General features: G+C 39.4%; 1 protein-coding gene across 3 annotated transcripts in view; it reads left to right on the forward strand.

Annotated features, from left to right (window-relative positions):
- The window catches only part of lyrm4b (LYR motif containing 4), a 182,709-nt gene that overhangs the window by 25,927 nt on the left and 137,392 nt on the right, over positions 1–19,390 (forward strand). For all 3 annotated transcript variants that reach the window (XM_080202062.1, XM_080202071.1, XM_080202078.1), the window contains exon 2: positions 13,997–14,117. In XM_080202062.1, the coding sequence (XP_080058188.1) occupies positions 13,997–14,117 (121 nt within the window). The remainder of the gene's footprint in view (positions 1–13,996; positions 14,118–19,390) is intronic.

Raw genomic sequence — 19,390 nt, forward strand, 5'->3', positions numbered from 1 at the left:
TTCCTCGTAACTCAGTCCTTCCATGCCAGGCAACATCCTGGTAAACCTCCTCTGCACCCTCTCCAGGGTCTTCACGTCCTTCTGGTAGTAAGGTGACCAGAACTGGACGCAGTACTCCAAATGCGGTCTAACCAACGTTCTGTACAACTGAAGCATTAGACGGCAGCTCTTATACTCTATACCCCTTCCTATAAAGGCTAGCATTCCATAAGCTTTCTTCACAACCTTCTCTACCTGTGTCGACACCTTCAGAGAGTTGTGCACCTGCACTCCCAGGTCCCTCTGTATCTCTATACTCTTAATCGGTCTACCTTTTATCACATAACTCCTCCCTGCATTATTCCTTCCAAAATGCATCACCTCGTATTTGTCAGGATTAAATTCCATCTGGTATGATTGCTCCCTTGGTTTTTAACCTGACAGGGGAAAGTACCCTGAAAAAGCAAGAATTTTTCAATAGTCAGCTGTCCAGGACTGCAAGCATGCATCCAAATAATAAATCCTGTACACAAGTGTTTTTATGTATTACACCCCAACATTGCTATTTTGAGAGATGACCAGAGGATAATAGACTAATGGACACTTGTTAACTAACTTTTCCTGGTGTATATGTGATTAAATTTTGTATGTGTATTCTAGATATAAGCCAGACCACCGGAGAGATTGCCATAGTCTTTTAATAATGCCACAGTCTTTTACGTTCACCTGAGAGGGCAGATAGAGCCTCAGTTTAATGTTTTATCCAAAAGCACACCTCCAACAGTGCATTCCCTCAACAAATAAATAGATCTGACACAGGAACAGAGTGTCATTTTTGTGTCTATGATAATCATAGAATCCTTACAATACAGAAAGAAGTTGAGATTTCAGTTCAACACTGAGGGAGTACTATGCTGTGTTGTCTTTCTGATGAGACTAGAAACATATCCTTTTAAGAACATAAGAAGTAGGTGCAGGAGTAGGCCATCTAGCCCTTCGAGCCTGCCCCGCCATTCAATAAGATCATGGCTGATCTGAAGTGGCTCAGTTCCACTTTCCCGCTTTCTCCCCATAACCCTTAATTCCCTTGTCTGTCAAAAACCTATCTACCCGTGTCTTAAATATATTTAGCGAGGTAGCCTCCACCACTTCAACGGGCAGAGAATTCCAGAGATTCACCACCCTTTGAGTGAAGAAGTTCCTCCTCAACTCCATTCTAAACTGCCCCCCCTTATCTTGAGGCTGTGCCCTTTAGTCCTGCTGTCCTTTCTGAGCAGGAAGAATCTCTCTACCTCTACCTTATCCATCCCTTTCATTATCTTATATGTCTCTATAAGATCCCCCCTCATCCTTCTAAACTCCAACGAGTGCAGACCAGTCTATTTAGTCTCTCTTCATAGTCCAACCCCCTCATCTCCGGTATTAGCCTAGTGAACCTCCTCTGCACTCCTTCCAAGGCCAAAATATCCTTGCGCAAGTGTGGCGACCAAAACTGCACACAGTACTCCAGCTGCAGCCTCACCAGTACCCTGTACAGTTGCAGCAAGACCTCCCTGCTTTTATATTCTATCCCCCTCGGTATAAAGGCCAGCATCCCATTCGCCTTCTTGATCACCTACTGCACCTGCAGACTGGGTTTTTGCGACTCATGCACAAGGACCCCCAGGTCCCTCTGCACCGTAGCATGCTGCAGCTTTTCGCCCTTTAAATAGTAATCCCTCCTACTATTATTATTTTACTATTATTTTAGATTCAATTTTGCTGAAAGAAGGGCACAGAATTTTTCTTGTGTCCTGGCCAATCTTTATCCTTCAATTAGCACCTAAAACATTATCTTGTCATTATCCTATTGTGTCTGAGAGTCACTTTAATTGTACGAAGACATGTTAATGACTTGAAGAGGGTAGAAAACAGGAATAAGGACTAAAATTCCTTTTGATTTGTTTTTAAGCTTTTGTTTTCTCTTGTTAGAATTAGCAATAACAACTTTACAAAATCTCAATATTTCGCAACTTATTGAAACAAATATATATTTGGAAGAAAAAATCTTTCCGTATTCTGTGAATAGCTTGATGGATGAAGATACTTTTAAAATCTAGTTTGCAAATCGAAACAATCTCACCTGAATTAAAGAAATTTGAATTGTTCTGTTTTCCACTTAACCTATAATAGATTTAAAGCCTTTTGATGTGACTGACATGCTGTCATTGATGTCTCATACTTCACAAGCAGGAATCAGTGATTGTCGATACTTGATACTTCATTTAGTATTATATTGCATTTTTTGTGTGGCATGCAATGTGAAGACGCAGATTTCATGGTTAATTTGAGAAATTGCATGCCAGCTCTTAAGGTCTCAGAGTTTTTCTCCCCTCGTGTTAGATTTGTTTCCTCATTACTATTTACTTTCTTGGTCATGTAAATCAATAAATGAGAGGATTGAATTATGTTGCTATTAAGTTGCTCTGTAGCAGTACCAAAATACTGCAAATTTAATAGCTATCCATATGTGTTTCGAGTTAAGATTAAGGATTATTAACCCTCCCCTTCATCTTCACAAGATCGTTGAAATCCACAAAGTCTGTTGTGATTGAAATGTACTTTCCAATTAAATGATTGAGTGTGTCAGTTCTGAGACATGGTAAAAATTTTTGACGTGTTTTTTGTTTTAATGTCTCCGTTGCAGAGTACCATGAAGCTACCAGAGAATGAGCCATGTGATGCAGACCAGCTGCAAATGAGAATTAGATTTTGCATTAAGCAAATCCTATTAATAATACACTTCCATGTCTCTTTATAGGTGAACAGGCCCTAATTAAAAGCACCACCATCTGCCAGTGTGCAGCAGTGGGCAGGCATTCAGTAGCCCACCAAAGCCTTATGATTGAAATGTATTATTTATGAGATCTCATCATTCTGTTAGCAGTGGAAAGTAAATGACAAAACTGGTTGGCATGAAACAAATAGTAATTCAACAATTCAGCATCATCACTGTAAAGATGCGGAAGATTCGTTCTGAATGATGAGAACAGCAATGATTTGTTCTTTATAGTGAAAAGTAATGTGAGAATAATTGCTTTTCTACATGTTCAACAATGTTATTGGGTAGTTGTAGTGACTTAAACATTTTGTATAGCTGTTTATAAGTGGCAATAGCATATAGAAGGCATCAAAGCAAAAGTATGGTCATGTTGAACTTGTAATTAATAAGATACCTAAAGGGAACACTGTAGATGGGGGCTCACAGAACCCTGTCATTTAAGGATTTTGTCCTCGCTATTTACTATACCAAAAATTTTCACGTCATCTGCAAACTTATCTCCTACTTTCTAGGAGTCTGGATCATTAATGCACACTAGAAACAGCAAGAGACCCAGTAACAATCCCTGTAGTGCACCACTGGGTACAGTCTTCCAGTCACAAAAACAACCTTTAACCATCACCCTCTGCCTTCTGCCATTAAGCCAATTTTGGCTTCAAACTGCCCTGGTTCTCATAGGCTGTTAACTTCTTGACCAATCTCCCATGCAGGCCTTTGTCAGAAGCTTTACTGAAGTCCATGAAATCTGCAACTGCACCCACTCATCCACACACATTCACTTCCACAAAAAATGCAATCAAATTTGTGAAACATCTCCCCCTGACAAAGCCATCCTTCACTATCCTTAATTAATCCTTGCCTCTTAAAGTGAAGATGACTTTCAGAATTTTTGCCAATGATTTCCCTACCACTAGTGTTAAAATTACTGGCCAGTAATTATCTGGTTTTTCCCTACTTCCCATCTTGAATAATGGTACCGTATTAGCATTCCCTAATCTTCTGGCCCCTCTCCTGGGGCTAAAGAAGATTTCGAAATTAGAGTCAGAACACCTGCAATCTCTTCCTTTGCCTGGGATACCTCTCATTTGGGCCTGGAGATTTATTCACTTTCAAGCCCGCTAAAACTTTCTTCATCTCAATGCTATTTTGTTCAATTGTATCACAGTTCCCTTCCCTGATTTTTATACCCACGTTGGCCTTCTCCATCTTGAAAACAGATACAACAAAAGTAATTTAAAACCCCACTTATTTCTTCTGGTTACACACACACATGCCACTTTGGTCTCTAATAGACCCTACTTTTTCCCTGGTTATCATCTTGTCCTTAATATACTTCTAAAGCACCTTGGGATTTTCCTTTTATTTTGCCAGCCAGTGTTTATTCATGCCCCCCCTTCAATTTCCTAATTTATTTTTTTAAATACTTCCCTCCCCTTGCTATACTCCTCTAAGGCTTCCACTGTTTTGAGTTCCCTGTATCTGCCATAAGCCTCCCTTTCTTTCTTATCCAATCCCATATAAATATCTCTTGGCATCCAGGGTTCTCTGAACTTGTTGTTCCCACCTTTATCTTTACAGTAACACGTTGGCCCTGTACATCATCTATTTTTGTTTTGAATGACTTCCCTGCAACTAACTGCTCCCAGTCAGCTTTTGCCAGACTCTGTCATATCATATTAAAATACCTCTCCACCCTCCTTACTGACACTTCTACTACTTCCCCGGCTTCATTCTTAAAATTAGGTCCAGTACCACCCTTCCCTTGTAGGACCTGCCACGTGCTGGCTGAAAAACCTCTCCTGGATGCACCTCTAAGAATTCTGTCCCCTCAGCTTTTCACATATTGAATATCCCAATTAATATTGGGGAAGTTGAAACCTCCTACTGTTACTAACTTTTTTTTATACTCCTTTGAGATTTACTTTCACATCTGCTCTTCTACCTTCCCCTGACTGTTTGGGGTCTATAATCGCAAATTCAGTTTGTACTTTGAGGCATTATTAGAGTTTCAATCTATTAAAACTTAAGAGAGAAACGTTTAGTATAGCCTTAGTACTTTATAGCGTACAAAATCAGTTACGTTTTTGCATGTTATCAGTCAAGATGAAGCATAACACTGCAATTGAAGTAATTTTAGAGGAAAAGACTTTAAAGTTTAGGGCAATATTGATTGAGACCTACCTGTGGGTGGTTTTCTTGTCATTCTTGCTGCAGAAAATGAATGGTCTAATGGGACTAGTACCAAGATAAAAGTGGGAAGATGAGGCATTTCATACCCCGACATCAAATGAGGAATAAAGACAAGTACAGCTTACTAAGATGTCATTATAGAACAATTTTTTTTGAAACCAAGAAGTGAAAGGATAGATAAAACATGTCTTAGTATGTTTTTTCTGCTTTTTTGTTTAAAAGCAAACAAAGTTGCTAAATTTGTGAAATGTGGAGATACTGGTTCGCAAGGTCAAACTGTCTTTGCATGTGTTGCTGATGTTAACTAATGAAAGTTAACCTAAATAAAGAAGGGATGCCGTGTGTTTTATTTCTGTATAATAGTATTAGTTATAGGTTTTGACAAATGTTGATTTAAATATAATTTAAAGGTCCAGATTTCATATCATTGGAATAGGTGCCAAGTTAACTTGTCTCTGGAATATTAAATTATATGAAATCTTGTGCAGGGGAAGGGAAAAAAATCAACATTATATTTTGAAGATTTATTGAGATCAAAATTTATCATTCAGCATATTGACCCAAATTTTGTGGTCAGTACTCATGCAGTGGGACTTGTTGCTGACCTGGAAGAAATTTGCCCACAGAAGATCTAATGATCCTTGTGGCATGGATTTCCACCATTCTGATGTTAATTTGAATCTGTTGCCAGATTTCTAAGTGTTCAGTAGTGATACTGTCAAACAGGGCAATCATATTGAAGTATTTTCACAGACAGCAAATCAGAGAGCAAAATGCACAGATTATTTTTCAATTTTAAATAAATTTTACTAAGTGAAAAATGACAAGGACAAACGCATGGGATTGTAATAGAAACTGATATCTGTCATAAACTTTTAAAAGGTATCTCTGCATGTGTTCATTCAGGTTAAATGCTGTACCAGATGTTGCTGTCAGTTTCAGAGGAATAACGACATAGAACATTGACAGTTTCACCATCATTATTACTGCAAAATTTGGGGCATTTTTTGCCTTTCTTTAATAAATCATCAGTGCTCCATTATGTTTTTTTTCCACTTTTTAAGTGTGGATGTAACAGATTTTCCTTAGTTAGCCCCATATTGTATCAACCCCAATTCAGTTGGGTGCATGTGATAATTTACAGCATTAATCACGATTTATTTGGTACTTTTAACATAAAACAACCCAAATCCTGGATACATCACATGATCAATCATTACGTGAGAGACTCAGGAGGGGATAAGTAAGAGAAAATACAAAACTAATCAAATGGATGAGTTTTCAGGAAGATTTTAAAAGTTAAGAAATAGAGGGATTTTAGGGATGGAATTCTAGAAATTAGAACCCAATGGTTGAAGATTCTGTTGTCAATGATGGGGTAACAGAAATTAATTAAAAACTGGAATCAAAGGAATAAAGTTTGGGAAAAGATGTGTGATGAAAGGAATATGCATACATAGGATAAGGTCAGGCCATGGATGAAGTTAAACATATATTTTTTTAATTGACCAGATGAACTGGATGGTGTGAGTGGTACTGTAGGCCAAAAAGCGCAAATGATGGGCAATCAAGATGCAACAGGACACGTACAGTCGAGTTTTGGATAAATTACAGTTTGCACAGGATGGGAGGCCAGCAAGGAGAGGGTCAGAGTTGAAAAATCTACATGTGACAAAGATGCATAATAGTTTTTATAGTGGACAGGCGATGTTGTAGAAGTGAAAGTAAGTGGTTTTAGTATTGGAGAGATTACAAGGTCTGATGTTTCACTTGGGATCAAGCTGAGTGCTGAAATTGCAGGGAGTTTGGTTCAGCCCAAGCCAGCGACCGGGGAGGGAATTGAAATTGATGACAAGGAAGCAGGGTTAGTTGTGTGTGCCAAAGATTTCAGATTGATCTTCAGCATGTTGATATGAAGAAGTTACTATTATCATCAGATGTTTTAGACATCCAATCTGATAAGCATAGCAGCCATTGATATTCAAAACAGTAGAGGATATTGACAGAAGGTAAGAATGGTTATCATTTATGTACATGTAGAAGACGACTCCATTTCATGTGGCTCCCTGAGGTGTGGAAGCTAACCTCATTCCCTGTGGCTCCTTGAAATGCTGTATATATTTGAGGAGGAAAGGGACCATGAAGAGACATTTGGTGGATCCAGAGGTCATGATATAGTAGTGAAGAAAGAAACCATAATTTTAATGCATTTTGACTACCCTTGGATAGATAGGTTCAGAACAATGCAAGAGGGTCCCACAGAGTTAGATAATTAAATAAATTAGAGGAATATGGCAGAGTCAAGCATTACAGAGAGGTTTAAGATTAGAAAAGGAAGTAAGTTGGTATCCAGTTGTGCTGCCTTCATGTGTTGTGTATAAAATAATGGGATATTAAATACATGTCATATACTACTTTGTCCTAACACATTTTATTGCTTAAAAATACAAGATGCAGTGGGATAATTTCAGTCTGGACGATTCTAGTCACCATAAACAACCCCACTGGGTCTTTGTGGGAGAAAGTTACTAGCCAGCTATAGATATTTTGCTTTGCAGCTGGAAAAGCAACACAAGCTTCATACTTCTCCAAACTAAATTTTAAAAAATACAGGATGTTAGAATGTTTTGAAATTATAGTGTAGGTGCCTTGTATGGTCATTAGAAGGTGAGGGATAAGAGTGGAAGGGCATTGAAAATTTTAACAAATCATTGTTGAGTTGACTCTTACTTTCCACACTAATGGATTGAAGGTGATTTGTAGTCTGGACCAGAAGCTTGTGTGTGAGTAGGGAGGTGTCAGGAGAGAGCAAGGGTTGTTTTGTGTATGTACTCAGTGTTTAAAATGTTTTCTATTTACAACTGAGTCATGTTGCAACAATTAATACATGGCACTTGCTAAATGACCTGATAAATTGTCATTCATTCCACTTTAGTCTATATTTTGAATCTCCATTTTCTCTACTTGCAGTATAGACAATATTTTAAACTTGACACAATGTAGTTAGGGAGATAGGCTATTGGAACTTTTGTTTTAAAAGCATTGGTCAGAAAAAACTATACATTTAACAATTTTAACTTTCCACCTCTCATCTAGGATTTGTAATTAGTAAAGCAGTGCAACATGTTTACTCTGATGCCATATGAATCAGGCAGGTCATAAATTTACTCTCTGGTAGGCAAAGAAATTAAAGTTCTACAGTTGCCTTAGTATCTTGGTTTAGAGAGACAATAATTAAATATTCTCCCATTATTGATTACTGTCAATGATTCTTGCTGGAAATGTATTTGTGAGAATGTCAAGTCAGAACAAGTGGGGCCTTTTGTGATCGTGCTTATGCATGGATAATAGCAATTTGCATGATGGGAGCAAACAGACTTGCTTGGGAGAAAATGAAGTAGCAGTGACTTTTATATAGATTTTGGTAGTCATAATTTGGAAGGAACATTTTATTTGAGCCAATAAGTGCTGAAATTAAGACCAGGATGCAGAAGCAAAATGGTAAAACGTAATCATCAAACCCTCCTGACAAGAAGGGTTATTAGTGTCTGAGAAATTATTGTACTGCATCCTTTGCTAAATTTCAGAGATAGAACAAATGGTTATGGAGATTTTTGCATTACTCATAATAGGACATTCTGGCCAACTAGTTAGGGTTTGAGAAGTTGCAGAGTAAAGTGAAAACTCCCTTTTAATCCCGCTATCAAGTCAATTTCTCTCATTGCATTCAGAGGCATAATGATTCAAGATCCAGCCCAAGACAACAGCCTTCCTAATAGAAAATTGAACATTATTATGAGCATGGTTTGCAGCATGATGGTGCATTGTTCAACTGTTGATACCGGAGATGAGGGTGTTAGCTTATGAAGAGAGATTGAGTAGATTGGGCCTGTACTCGTTGGAGTTTAGAAGGCTGAGGGGGGATCTTATAGAGACATATAAGATAATGAAGGGGCTAGATAGGGTAGAGGTAGAGAGATTCTTTCCACTTAGAAAGGAAACCAGAACTAGAGGGCACAGCCTCAAAATAAGGCGGGGGGAGCAGTTTAGAACAGAGTTGAGGAGGAACTTCTTCTCTCAGAGGGTAGTGAATCTCTGGAATTCTCTGCCCATTGAAGTGGTGGAGGCTACCTCGTTGAACATGTTTAAGTCACGGGTAGATAGATTTCTGATTGATAAGGGAATTAAGGGTTATGGGGAGCAGACAGGTATGTGAAATTGATCCACTTCAGATCAGCCACGATCTTATTGAATGCTGGGGCAGGCTCGAGGGGCTAGATAGCCTACTCCTGCTCCTATTTCTTATGTTCAAATGTAGGATTTCAAATTGTTTGAAAGATTGGGTATGTTTATAGTAGCCGGATAATGAACCTGATACCAATTTATCATCCCATATTTTAAAATTGTAAAAGATTTCAATAGAAAACTGTAGAAGAAATGTTTCTACATGTACAGGAGTCGGTAATCGATAGAGTCGTCTGTAACTAGTGGTCACACAAAAAAGATAGTCACAGTCAAATTCAATAAGAAATTCAGGGGAAATTTATTCAACATAAGAAATAGGAGCAGGAGTAGGCCATCTAGCCCTTTGAGCCTGCCCCGCCATTCAGTAAGATCATGGCTGATCTGAAGTGACTTAGTTCCACTTTCCCGCTTACTCCCCATAAACCCTAATTCCCTTGTTTGTCAAAAACCTATCTACCCGTGTCTTAAATATATTTAGTGAGGTAGCCTCCACCACTTCAACGGGCAGAGAATTCCAGAGATTCACCACTCTTTGAGTGAAGAAGTTCCTCCTCAACTCTGTTCTAAACTCCCCCCCCCCCCCCCCCCCTTTATCTTGAGGCTGTGCCCTCTAGTCCTGCTGTCCTTTCTGAGCAGGAAGAATCTCTCTACCTCTACCCTATCCATCCCTTTCATTATCTTATACATCTCTATAAGATCCCCCCTCATCCTTCTAAACTCCAACGAGTACAGACCAGTCTATTTAGTCTCTCTTCATAGTCCAACCCCCTCATCTCCGGTATCAGCCTAGTGAACCTCCTCTGCATTCCCTCCAAGACCAAAATATCCTTGCGCAAGTGCGGCGACCAAAACTGCGCACACTACTCCAGCTGCGGCCTCACCAGTACCCTGTACAGTTGCAGCAAGACCTCCCTGCTTTTATATTCTATCCCCCTCGGTATAAAGGCCAGCATCCCATTTGCCTTCTTGATCACCTGCTGCACCTGCAGACTGGGTTTTTGCGACTCATGCACAAGGACCCCCAGGTCCCTCTGCACCGTAGCATGCTGCAGCTTTTCGCCCTTTGAATAGTAATCCCTCCTACTATTATTCCTGCCAAAGTGGATAACCTCACACTTGCTAACATTGTACTCCATCTGCCAGGTCCTCGCCCACTCACTCAGCCTATCCAGATCCCTCTGCAGACTTTCCACACCCTCTGCACAATTTGCTTTTCCACTCATCTTCGTGTCATCAGCAAATTTTGTCACCCTACACTTGGCCCCCTCCTCCATATCATCTATATAAATGGTAAATAGCTGAGACCCCAGCACCGATCCCTGCAGCACTCCACTAGTTACCAACCGCCAATCAGAATAGCACCCATTTGATACCAACTCTCTGCCTCCTATTAGACAACCAATCCTCTATCCACGCTAACACCTTACCCCCAACTCCACGCCTCCTAACCTTCTGAAGCAACCTTATTGTGTGGCACCTTATCAAACGCCTTTTGAAAATCGAGAAACACCGCATCCACCGGTTCCCCTCTGTCTGCCGCACTAGTCACATCCTCATAGAATTCCAATAAATTCGTCAAACACGACTTCCCCTTAACAAATCCGTGCTGCGTCTGCTCTATCAAACAATTCTTTTCTAGGTGCCTCGCTATTTCTTCTTTGACGGATTCAAGCATTTTTCCAACAACAGACATTAAACTAACCGGCCTATAATTCCCTGCCTTTTGCCTGCTACCTTTTTTAAACAGTGGCATAACATTAGCCATTTTCCAATCTTCTGGCACTTCCCCAGAATCCAGTGAATTTTGGTAAATAATCACTAAGGCATCCACTATCACCTCTGCCATTTCCTTCAGAACCCTGGGATGCATTCCATCCGGTCCTGGGGACTTGTCCACCATCAGTCGCGCTAGTCGATCAAGCACTACCTCTCTAGTGACAGTAATCGCATTCAGGCCCTCAACTCCTACCATCCTTCTATCTTTAATATCCGGCAAATTATTCGCATCCTCCTCCGTGAAGACTGAGGCAAAAAACTTATTTAAGGCCTCAGCCATTTCCTCTTCTCCCACCACTAAATCCCCCCTCTCATCCTCCAAGGGTCCAACATTCACTCTAGCCAGCCTCCTCCTCCTCTATATATTTGTAAAAACTCTTACTGTCCTTTCTTATGTTTAGTGCTAGTTTAGCTTCATCGTCTATCCTTCCCTTCTTTATTAACTTCTTAGTCATTCTTTGTTGATTTTTAAACCTCTCCCAATCTTCTTCTCGCCCACTACTTTTAGCCACTCTAAAAGTATCAGCTTTTAATTTAATGCTCTCCTTTATTTCCTTCGATAACCACGGCTGATTATCCCTTCTCCTGCGTTCTTTCTTTACCATTGGAATATATTTCTGCTGAGCACAGAAAAAGATCTCCTTAAAGATCCTCCACTGTTCCTCAGCCGACCTACTGACCAATCTGCACCCCCAATCTACATTTGCCAATTCCTCTCTCATCCTATCGTATTCCCCTCTGTTCAAACAGAGGACACAGATCCAGGACCCTACTTTCTCATCCTCCATCTGCATCAAAAACTCAGCCATACAATGATCGCTCGTCCCAAGAGGATCCCTCACAACAAGATCCCTAATTCTTCCTGCCTCATTATACAACAACAGGTCTAAGATAGCTCGCTCCCTCATTGGTTCCGTCACACACTGTTCAAGGAAACTATCCCTACAGCATTCCAAGAACTCTTCCTCAAGCCCACCGCGTCCGACTTGGGTCAACCAATCAATATGCAGATTGAAATCCCCCATAATTATCGCCATTCCATTTCTGCATGCGTCATTTACTTGCTTGTTTATAACCCGCCCCACCTCCAAGTTATTAGTTGGGGGCCTATAGATCACACCCACCAGCGTCTTCCTCCCCTTACTGTTCCTTATTTCCACCCACAACAATTCCACGTTCTGCTCTTTGGAGCCTATATCTTCCCTTACTACCGCCCTGATATTATCCTTAATCAGCAGAGCTACCCCACCCCCTTTTTCCTCCCTTCTATCCTTCCTAAACACTTGATACCCCTGGACATTCAGCTTCCAGTCCCTGTCACCCTGCAACCACGTTTCCGTAATGGCCACAAGATCATATCCATTTGTGCTGATCTGCGCCACCAGCTCATTCACTTTGTTCCGAATGCTTCGTGCATTCAGGTAAAGTGTCTTTATCCCAGCCTTTATCTGCACCCTATTTGAAGGAACGCTACCAACCTTTCTCATGCGCCCTTCACCCTTTATTATTGGGCCATCCTCAACATTTTCCCGCACCCATACCCTCTCTTTTATTTTAGACATTGTAATTCCACCACCACCACCACACACCACCCCACCCCCATTAGTTTAAAGTCCTAGTTATACGATTCGCCAGGACTCTGGTCCCAGCACGGTTCAGACAAAGACCATCCCATCTGAACAGGTCCCACCTGCCCCAATACTGGTGCCAATGCCCCATAAATTCAAACCCATTCCTCCCACACCAATCCCTGAGCCACCCATTCATCTCTTTAACCCTAGTTACCCTATGCCCATCTGCACGCGGTTCAGATAGTAATCCAGAGATAACCACCTTGTCGGTTCTGCTTTTTAATTTGATTCCCAGCTTTGCATACTCCCTCTGCAGGTCCTTAGTTCCCATTTTGCCTATGTCGTTGGCACCCACATGTACCACAACGACCAGATTCTCACCCTCCCACTCCAAGTTCCTCTGCAGCCCAGATGAGACATCCTGGACCCGAGCACCAGGCAGAGAACACACCCTTCTGTAGTCTTTATCATTATGACAAAAGACAGTGTCTATACCTCTAACCACACTATCTCCAATTACCCAATTCAGGAAGGGAATTTGGAATGTGGAAAGCATTACCACAAATTGTTGAGACATTTAAGGAAAAACTAGATAAGTACATTCTTAAAGGAATTGAAGGATAGCATTAGGTGAAGTAGAGTGGAAGGAGACATGGGTGGAACATAAACACCAACTTCAACCAGTTGTACCAAATGGCCTATTCATGTGTTGTACACTCTTGTGTAGCATGTGTGCATTATGTTGAATGATGAAGAACTAGCGTATCACAGCAATACTGACATTCACATAATAGTTTCTGTGCTTGAGTTGACCTGATCAAATTATATAATTTTTGACGATCTTGAAACTATGGAGGTAGATCCAGCAAACATACATATTCTTTAATACTGCTCCCTCTAATTTTCATCCCTGAAAATAGTTAGTCATTATTGGAGTGCTGGTCTATGGGTGTCAGCTGCATTTGAGTAGTTTGTTTTTAGCATTTGTGTTTCAACCTTGAGTACTGGTAGGTTATTCATGTTCTTCTCAGCTAATATTCATATGCATGCATATCCAAGAGTAATTGGATGGCAGTCATATTCAAGAACTCTAGCTGGCTAATTTTCCAAGCTTGCGTCTAGTCATCTCTATTCTTTAAAGATAAGGAAATATAGGGTGAGCTGACTATAGTGTTTAAAATAATAAAGGGAATTAACGACATAGATAGCAAACCATTCTTCTATCCAGTAAGGAAATCCAGAACAAGAGGGCAAGTCTTAAAATCTGAACTGGATCAGTTAAAAATAAACTCTGCAAAATATTTTTTCCAAACATATTGTGATAATGTGTATTGCACATTACAAGGCCCTACAAGGCCTTAATGCATAATCAATTGAAGTGTTAAAAATAACTTCTGCTTTTTTTATCTTGAAGGACCTTTGCACTCCGGAGAATTAAGGATGCTTTTCGAGAAAACAAAGATGTGACAAATCCTGAAGTTATCCAAGAGCTAATAGAAAAGGCTAAAGCCAACATAGAAATTATTCAGCGACAGGTAAAGCACCTGTGAAATTAAATTCCAGCTTTTCAGACAACAGCTGAATTAAATAATTTATCTAAAGCTGTCCAAATTCTATTTGAATATAAACCAAAAATTTCACTATGGAAGCACAGAATTTCTAAATTAAATGGCAAACAGTTGAAAGATTTAATCAGAGACACTTTTCTTAAAGTTTCTAATGAACCTCGTGTGATCTTTTGTTTCCGCAGGGATTTAAATTATAGAATTATTTAATTCTGTTGTCCTATCCTGATCAAGTTCACTTTTGTATTTTAGGTGTTGTGAGGAGGTTGGAAAATGCATTACCAATGTTTTTAAGCTGTGAACATTTTTCTAATTAAAAATTAGTTCTCAGTATTAAACTAATCAATACAGTTCTAATTTTGTAATGCAATAACCTGAGCAACCCCTTTATTTACAAGATAAAAACCTTGAGAGAAAACTCAAGCGATTCATGTGTAACTGCACAAGTGGAATTTGGATGACTTTATTGTATTTTTGTTTTGTTGTTGATGAATGTCATCACATATAGGTTCATGGAGTGAGTAATGAGATTTGAATTGCACAAATACTTAGTTTTACTTACTACACGTTGTGGAGAAAGGTGATCTTCTAGCAATATATGAGTAGCAAATTATATAACAAAGGTAGAATTGAGGCCATTAATTTAAATTAAATTGGTAATTGGGTAAGGAATGTTTAAGCTAGTAAAAGACAATTTGGAATCGTGTCTACAAGTTTTTAACACAGGGGATGTTTATCCAAGAAGTAGATATCAAGGTAGAATGGTAAAGTCAGAAGGTTGGAGTAACTTGAGAAATAATTTGATTCCATAACTAGAGCCAAAATGTTCTCTATGTGAATGAGACCAAATGATTGATCTGTCTTGATTTTCTCCTGCTTTTAAGAGCTTAAACTGTCGTCTTCTAATCAAATTATCAGTAGATTACATTTGTTGAAATCTGAAGTGGTTTAATCTGCTGATATCAAGATGGGGCATGAATATTTTTTATTATGGTTTTAATAAGCAAGTCGCCAAGCATTTCAGCATAAGAGGAAAATTGGTAAATGAGTCATTCTGTCCTCTTGTTTATTCAACAGCCAGTTGCAGAGAAGCTCTGATAGAGGTCCACCTAGTCTCAATCAGAATATAATCGAGAGAGAAGGTGAATTAGTATTTCAAGTATGGGGGAAAACTGTCCTCCCTTCACTAACACTAGTACCTGGTCGGCTTGGAGAGTATTGAATTCATCAGGTCTAGAGGTGACAAAAAGCACAAGTTAGGTTTATTATTGACAGCACTAGCCTGCATTTCTCTCTGACCTCGTTTTAAATTGATTAGAATTTACTAATAATGACCCCCTTTGAGCCTCAGTAAAAATTGTTTAAAACCACTCAGCTGCAAATTAGGCTTGTTCAAAGAGTCATTATTCCGTAAGACAGTTTTGACCATATAGACCTGTTTCTCCTGGTGTACACCTCATGTCGTAAATAGGTTTAACATACCACAAAATCGTCAATTATCTTTTTTGTGGGTTGCAAAATATAAGATGGTGTCCATGTCTGTCAAAAGGCAATAAATAGAAAGTGTAGATATAACCATTGCATATGGGAATTCTGCTGCTTGATTAGAACTGGTTAAGACCAGCTTTAAGAAGATCAATTTTTCTGAGTAAAAAAAATTGTATGTGCACATCTATTCATTTTAAATGGATCTTAATATTAACAATGGTCTATTGATCTAACACCATTTAATGAAACACCAATGACTGTCGTAACCTTAATGGACATTGGTATATCTAACCAAATGTTAGTGCACGTTCTATGCAATATGCATTTTAAGACTGGCTTTTCACAAGTTGTCTCCAAGACACACGTGGATCTGAAATTGCAATGAGAGTAATGGTGAGGCTATCAGCATTCACTATTACAAAGGAGGAAATCTGACAACAGCTTCTGGAGTATGCATATAAGCAATTAAATGCAGAAACCCAGAAGTTGCCCCCATTTTTTGTTAGCATGGTAACTGCGCATGCTCAGGCTCTTTTAAAAACCAACAACCACTTTGCCACTTTCTCCTCCCACTCGCAGCTCCCATCCCCAACCCTCCTGCTTCTTCCCACTCATTGCCTTTCCTGCTCATTGATCCTCCTACTCACTGCTTCGCTCCCTGACTTTCCACTTGCTGCCTACACTGCACGCCCCACTCCCTCCAACTCAGAGCCTGTCTCCTTCCCTCACTTGCTTCCTCCCTTTCATCATCCTTTTCCCAGACCTTCACTCAAAGGGAGGTTTTAGAATAAGGAAGTGATGAGCAGGAGAGTTGGGGGGGACATGAGCCAGGCAGTCAATAGGTTTTAAATGTAAAAATTACAGATTGGGGATGTAGCCCACCCTGATTACAGGTTTTCTTAGGGAAAAGTAATTTTTGTTTAGCGTACCATTTTTGAAATGCATTAGGAGCGCAAGGGGAATAGCTGTATTATAATGCTAAATTAATGAAATAGTACAAAATAAGCCTACAACAGCATTATCCTCACATAATTTGGCAAGAAAAACCTGCTGCACAGTGCTTACTTCAACCAGGACTGCAATCTTTTAATGGCGCTCCTGACCCGGTAAATAATGTACAGTGAATTGTTGACCATCAGAAAAAGGTATTTCCTGTTCCTTTGTTCAGCCATTGTCCTCAACATTTACTCTCTGTTCCCCTGAAAGAATCAGCATTAGGAGTGATGTATTAACTGCTGATTGATGTGTATGAATTTCTATTTGCAAGCTAGCCAGTTCACACATCAAGGGAAACATAATTAAAATGAAACTTCCCCATTGAGAATCAGCTATCAATAAGTAAATATCCTAATTAATTGCTTAATACAGATCGTACAGTGCAACAGGGTTATCACCTGTCCTATTTTCCTATAAGTTTTGCATAAATTTCTAAAAGGTAAACTGGAGATTTGTGTTATTTTTTAAATTAGGGATCACCTAATCTTTTCACTTCAGGTAATTATCAAATTCTCTTTTGAAGGCTTAAATTGAATCTGCCTTTTTTTCACGCCTGTTGCTTTTTTTTGTCAGTCACCTTAAAACAATGCCCTCTGATTTTTAATTCTTTTCCCAATAGTAACAGCTTCTTTCTTTCTAATCTGTCCAGATCCCTCATGATTTTAAAAATCTCAATTAAATCTCCTCTTAATCTTCTGTTCTCCAAAGAAAACAGCCCCAGCTTTTCTAAACTATCCACTGAATTGAAGTTCTTCATCCCTATAACCAATCTCATTAATTTTTTCTACATTCTTTATTTTTGCAACTTTCCTCAACTATGTTGCCCAGAATTGGACAAAGTACTCCAGTGAAGGTTTTAACTTGCTAAAGTGAGCGTTCAGATTCTGTTCTAGTTGAAAGTATGTATATACTAATGAAAGGTATGTGTCTTCCATTTTCTTCTGACTTCTAGGTTCTCTTATAATACTGTGCCGTTGCTCTACTGAGGTGAGGTATAGACCTGGGGGAAAAAATCCACAGTTTGTATACTCTATAGTAACCAGCTTTCATCAATTTTCAACAAGCATCACTCTCTGCTCTAATATAATACCTATTGACAAAGAAATCGGTAGAATGTTTTACAGTCGCAGAATCAATTGTTCAATAACTTTAAGCATTGTTTTGTGGCAGTATAAGACAGTATATTCGTTTGTTGCCAAAATAAGAAAGGGAAAGCTTTCTGGCTTATCACCTGGTTCTTGAATCTACAGTCGTGGGAAAGAGCAAGGTGTTGAAGCTACATTTATATATCTGGAAAGGCTATTGTCAGTTTTTTTTCCAAATCCATCAGTTACTAATATAAAATTTGAACATTAAATATCTCCTTTCCCCATATTTAAGGTTGAAAAATGTAATAATCAAGTTTAGTTAGAAAAAATAAAAATCAATTATTTTATGCAATAAGTTACCCAAATATGTTATTCTCTTTGGGATCTGGGGCCTGATTTATCCCACTGAAAGCAAAGCACAAGACAACACAATTGTGTGACATAACCTTGGTTGTAAATCCTTGTATGGGTCAATAATCTATACAGAGTAATTATTCTGTTGTTGAAAGCCTCCAACCAGCTTTTTGTTGTCGAAGGGATCTACATTTTAATAGTACGTTAGGTGTGAATGATGGACTGTTGGGACGCAGGTGTGCGTTGCATTGCCCAAATTAAGACTGGACTGGGTGATTGAGGGATGAGACCAAAGGTCAAGCCTGTTAGTCTTGCAGTCTGTCATCACTTTGACAAGGCAGCACATGTGAAGCCTGTTATCAATATTTCTTTGAATCTGAAATATTTGAGAGATTTTCTTGTAAATATTTTGGATTTTTGAAGTGCCCTAACACAACAGAAATAATGAAAATCAATTTGTTTATAAGCATGCAAGAGTAAAACATACAGAATATGTTCAGTATTGTAACAAATGCTAGTCAAAATCTCTCTCATAGCCTGCAAATATTTTAAGTGAAATCAAATTTAAAATATTTAAAAGGTTGGGGGGTGGGAAGCAAATTGAAGTGACTGGGAGAGAGGAGGTTAGCTCACAAATAGAGAAAGCTTGCCAACAGCGTGAGAGGGAGGATAGGCAGGTGATAGAGAAGGGGAGCGCTCAGGCTGAAGGTTTGAGATGTGTCTATTTTAACGCAAGGAGTGTTGTGAACAATGTGAATGAGCTTAGAGTGGGGATCACTACTTGGAAATGTAATGTGGTGGCCATTACAGAGACTTGGATGACTCAGGGACAGGACTGGTTACTTCAAGTGCCGGGTTTCAGAGGGGACGGAGAGGGAAGCAAAAGAGGTGGGGGAGTGGCACTGTTGATCAGAGATAGTATCACAGCTGCAGAAAAGAAGGACGCCATGGAGGGATGGTCTACAGACTGTCTGTGAGTGGAGGTTAGGAACAGGAAGGGGTCAATAACTTTACTGGGTGTTTTCTACAGGTCGCCCAATAGTAACAGGGATGTTGAGGAGCAGATTGGGAAACAGATCCTGGAAAAGTGTAATAATAACAGAGTTGTTGTGATGGGGGATTTAATTTCCCAAATATTGATTGGAATCTCCCTAGAGTGAGATGTTTAGATGGGGAGGAGTTTGTCAGATGTGTGCAGGAGGGTTTCTTGACACAGTATGTGGATAAGCCTACAAGAGGAGAGGCTGTACTTGATTTGGTATTGGGAAATGAACCTGGTCAGGTGTCAGATCTCTCAGTGGGAGAGCATTTTGGAGA

Source organism: Carcharhinus amblyrhynchos, chromosome 2 (assembly GCF_965287045.1).
Source record: "Carcharhinus amblyrhynchos chromosome 2, sCarAmb.v2.hapA, whole genome shotgun sequence".
NCBI classification, from domain to species: Eukaryota; Metazoa; Chordata; class Chondrichthyes; order Carcharhiniformes; family Carcharhinidae; genus Carcharhinus; species Carcharhinus amblyrhynchos.